The following is a 5,000-nucleotide window of genomic DNA, read 5'->3' on the forward strand; positions in this document are numbered from 1 at the left end:
CATACTCAGAGCGATAGGTACTGGGTGTGCCTGTTGTATTTGTGGATCAATTACTATCATGAATTGGTATGTGAGGGTGTGACTGCCCATGTACATGTTTAACTCTTTAACCACAAAAGGACTTTAGTTGACCAGATAGTGCACCGCCATTGGCGACTTTTGTCAAGGGGTCATGTTGATAAGACCATTTTTCACACTGTAACAAAGCTTGACAGCTGCAACCAGTTTCCCACTTATAAAACAATAACTAACCTTTGCCCCCTGACAGAGTTTGAAGTGAACAAGTGCACTGTGTTGTTTTGACATGAACCGAAGCCTGTGACTGAAAGCATACTGATTTCCTACACACCCTTCACCTCACCTCACCTCAGGCCCATAACTACAGAGTAGTCGTTGGGGGAATCCTGAGGACCGCAGACGCAACCTCCCTTCTCCATCTGTCTCTGGCAGCAGCCGCTGGCAGCAGCTCACATGTGTGGAGTCCGGTCCATTGTTTGATGTTCTCATGCCAGTTCTTCCACTGTTTTTCTTTTCTTCTCCCGCCCTCGATGGTGCCTTGCATGATTGTTTTGGACAGGCTGGTGTGTTGAGTGTTGTGCCCAAACCATATCAGCTTGCATCTCTTCACAGTTGAAAGGAGAGGTTCCTGAGGTCCAGCAAGGTTCTTAATTCTGCTCTGTACACACACGCTTCACGATGTAGCAATTCCCATTGTCTGACAAGTTTCCTGGCCATGTGAATACAAGAAGAGAAAGAGCATAATGATCTCCTTCACACTGTAGTTATTTCCATTCTCTGACAAGTTTCCTGGCCATGTGGATACAAGAAAGGAAACATATTGATCCCATACACACACTGCACACTGCAGCAATTTCCACTGTCAGGTTTGCTTTGTCTGTCAAGTTTTCACACCATGTGAGAACATTAAAAGAATGAACATGATGATCATCTATACACCTTGCACGCTGGAGTAATTTCCACTGTCTGTCCTGGCCATGTCGATACAAGATAAGAAAAACTAATGATTTCTGACACACACTGCACACTGTAGCAATTCCCAATGTCTTCTCAATGCCAGTCTAGCTCAGGTGAATGAGTTAATGTGAACATTACAGAACACTACAGGTTGTGTGTGTGTGTGTGTGTGTGTGTGTGTGTGTGTGTGTGTGTGTGTGTGTGTGTGTGTGTGTGTGTATATATATATATGTGTGTGTGTGTGTGTGTGTGTGTATATATATATATATGTGTGTGTGTGTATATATATATATGTGTGTGTGTGTGTGTGTGTGTGTGTGTGTGTGTGTGTGAAGTTAAACACATTGTTTGATTTGCAGCACACACACACACACACACACACACACACACACACACACACACACACACACACACAAATTCCACAAAAGAGGCCACAGGGAAAAGCAGTGAAATTCTTTCATTCTACCTGTTTGAGTTTGAATGTCTGGGAACTATTAAAGACACACTGTAGGAGAGAAGAAAAAAAAATCTGTTTTTCATCTGGTTTGGTCATTCAGTGTGCATCATGCAAGCCTTCTTTTCTGTCTCTCTCCCCTATCATTCTTCCTCACCTTTGTGGCGCTGCACAGACATACCCCACCCACCCACATCATCACATACACATACTTTTTTGTTGTGCTACACAGATATATATATATATACCCTACACCCCATCACATACACATACTTTTTTGTTGTGCTACACAGATATACCCTACACACCCACACCATCACATCCACATACTTTTTTGTGGTACTGCACAGACATAACCCTACACACCCACATCATCACATACACATACTTTTTTGTGGTGCTGCACAGACATAACCCTACACACCCACATCATCACATACACATACTTTTTTGTGGTGCTGCACAGATATATATATATATCCTACACACCATCACATACACATACTTTTTTGTGGTGCTGCACAGACATATATATATCCTACACACCATCACATACACATACTTTTTTGTGGTGCTACACAGATATATATATATATCCTACACACCATCACATACACATACTTTTTTGTGGTGCTGCACAGACATAACCCTACACACCCACATCATCACATACACATACTTTTTTGTTGTGCTACACAGATATATATATATATATATATATACCCTACACACACCATCACATCCACATACTTTTTTGTTGTGCTACACAGATATATATACCCTACACACCATCACATACACATACTTTTTTGTTGTGCTACACAGATATACCCTACACACCCACACCATCACATACACATACTTTTTTGTTGTGCTACACAGATATATATACCCAACACACCATCACATACACATACTTTTTTGTTGTGCTACACAGATATATATACCCTACACACCATCACATACACATACTTTTTTGTTGTGCTACACAGATATACCCTACACACCCACACCATCACATCCACATACTTTTTTGTTGTGCTACACAAATATATATACCCTATACACACCATCACATACACATACTTTTTTGTTGTGCTACACAGACATACCCTACACACCCACACCATCACATACACATACTTTTTTGTTGTGCTACACAGACATACCCAACACACACACACAATCACATACACATACTTTTTTGTGGTGTTACACAGATATACATCCCACCCACCCACACCATCACATCCACATACTTTTTTGTTGTGCTACACAGATATATATATACCCTACACACCATCACATACACATACTGTTTTGTGGTGCTACACAGATATACCCTACACACCTACACCATCACATACACATACTTTTTTGTTGTGCTACACAGATATATATACCCTACACACCATCACATACACATACTGTTTTGTGGTGCTACACAGATATACCCTACACACCTACACCATCACATACACATACTTTTTTGTTGTGCTACACAGACATACCCTACACACACACATCATCACATACACATACTTTTTTGTGGTGCTACACAGATATATATACCCTACACACCATCACATACACATACTTTTTTGTGGTGCTACACAGATATACCCTACACACCTACACCATCACATACACATAATGTTTTGTTGTGTTACACAGATATATATATACCCTACACACCATCACATTCACATAACCCACCCACCCACACAATCACATCCACATACTTTTTTTGTTGTGCTACACAGATATGCCCACCCTCATCCCAACACACACACACACACACACACACACACCATCAGATGCACATATTGCACACACACACACACAAACAGAAAGAAATAGCACATTTTTTTCTTCTTTTCCTCATTCCCAGGACTGACGGTGGGAGCCATCATTCGCTACACCAGCAAGGTGTCCCATCAGCCCCAGCATGTGGATGCCGCAATCCTCGGAAACCACACGTACTTCTGGTCGGACGCCCCGGCTGTGCTGCATGTTAACTTCAGCATGAAGAACTCGTCGGAGAACCGCATCGTTCAGTACGACATGGGAGCCGAGGTGGATCCCTTGAAGGAACCCCCTCTGGAGAGAACGGTACTGCTTGTCACCTTTTACTTTGTAGAGATAAGTCAGTGTGCGTAGAGATAAGTCGGTGTGCGTAGAGATAAGTCAGTGTGCGTAGAGATAAGTCGTAGAGATAAGTCGGTGTGCGTAGAGATAAGTCGGTGTGCGTAGAGATAAGTCATAGAGATAAGTCGGTGTGCGTAGAGATAAGTCATAGAGATAAGTCGGTGTGCGTAGAGATAAGTCAGTGTGCGTGGAGATAAGTTGGTGTGCGTAGAGATAAGTCATAGAGATAAGTTGGTGTGCGTAGAGATAAGTCGGTGTGCGTAGAGATAAGTCATAGAGATAAGTCGGTGTGCGTAGAGATAGAGATAAGTCGGTGTGCGTAGAGATAAGTTGATGTGCGTAGAGATAAGTCGTAAGTCGGTGTGCGTAGATGTGCGTAGAGATAAGTCGGTGTGCGTAGAGATAAGTCGTAGAGATAAGTCGGTGTGCGTAGAGATAAGTTGGTTGCGTAGAGATAAGTCGGTGTGCGTAGAGATAAGTCGGTGTGCGTAGAGATAGAGATAAGTCGGTGTGCGTAGAGATAAGTCGGGTGTGCAAAAGGAGAAATGATTGTGTGTTTGGAGGAGGGGGATGGGGGGTGGGTTGTGTGTGTGTGTGTGTGTGCTTGTGTTGGGGTGGGGTGGGGTGGGAAGGTGTGTGTGTGTGTGAGACTGTTAATGTCATTGATAAATAGAAATTAGTCAGCTGACAAGGGCAGAAATGATGGTGTGCATGTGTGTGTGCATGTGTGTGTGTGTTAGACTATTAATATTATTGATCAGTAGAAGTTAGTCAGTCTACAAGGGGAGAAATGATAGTGTGTGTGTGTGTGTGTGTGTGTGTGTGTGTGTCTGTCTGTCTGTCTGACTGTGTGTGTGTGTCTGTATCTGTGTCTGTATCTAGTGTGTGTCCATTTATTAGAAATAAGTCAGTCAAGAAGTGGAGAAATGGAAGTTTTGTTTGGAGGTGTGTGTGGGTGGGTGGGTGTGTGTGTTTGTGTGTGTGTGTGTGTATGTGTGTGTGTGTGTGTTTATGTCTGTGTGTATGTATAATGATACTGAGTATTCCTTGCTGCCTGGTGAAGTTTGACCCAGAGATCTTCTTCAGTGTGTGTGTGTGTGTGTGTGTGTGTATAATGATACTGAGTATTTCTTGCTGCCTACTTCTAGGTGACGTTTGATCCAGAGATCTTCTTCAATGTGTGTGTGTGTGTGTGTGTAATGATACTGAGTATTCCTTGCTGCCTACTTTCAGGTGACATTTGACCCAGAGATCTTCTTCAACGTCATGCTTCCTGTCATCATTTTTGAGGCAGGTTACAGCATGAAGCGGGTACGTATCAGCTTTTGTATATCACCCTTTTTATTTTTTCAATTTTTTTAAGATTATATTTTACTCCAGCTGCCGTGGTGAAGTGGTTAGCGTCGCGGACTGACAGCTGGGA

At 42.6% G+C, this 5,000-nt stretch overlaps 1 protein-coding gene across 5 annotated transcripts in view; it reads left to right on the forward strand.

Moving 5' to 3' along the window:
* The window catches only part of LOC143275322 (sodium/hydrogen exchanger 6-like), a 58,831-nt gene that overhangs the window by 3,387 nt on the left and 50,444 nt on the right, over positions 1-5,000 (forward strand). For all 5 annotated transcript variants that reach the window (XM_076579332.1, XM_076579334.1, XM_076579331.1 and 2 more), the window contains exons 2-3: positions 3,321-3,541; positions 4,811-4,888. In XM_076579332.1, the coding sequence (XP_076435447.1) occupies positions 3,321-3,541; positions 4,811-4,888 (299 nt within the window). The remainder of the gene's footprint in view (positions 1-3,320; positions 3,542-4,810; positions 4,889-5,000) is intronic.

This window comes from Babylonia areolata, chromosome 30, assembly GCF_041734735.1.
Source record: "Babylonia areolata isolate BAREFJ2019XMU chromosome 30, ASM4173473v1, whole genome shotgun sequence".
Classification (NCBI taxonomy): Eukaryota; Metazoa; Mollusca; class Gastropoda; order Neogastropoda; family Buccinidae; genus Babylonia; species Babylonia areolata.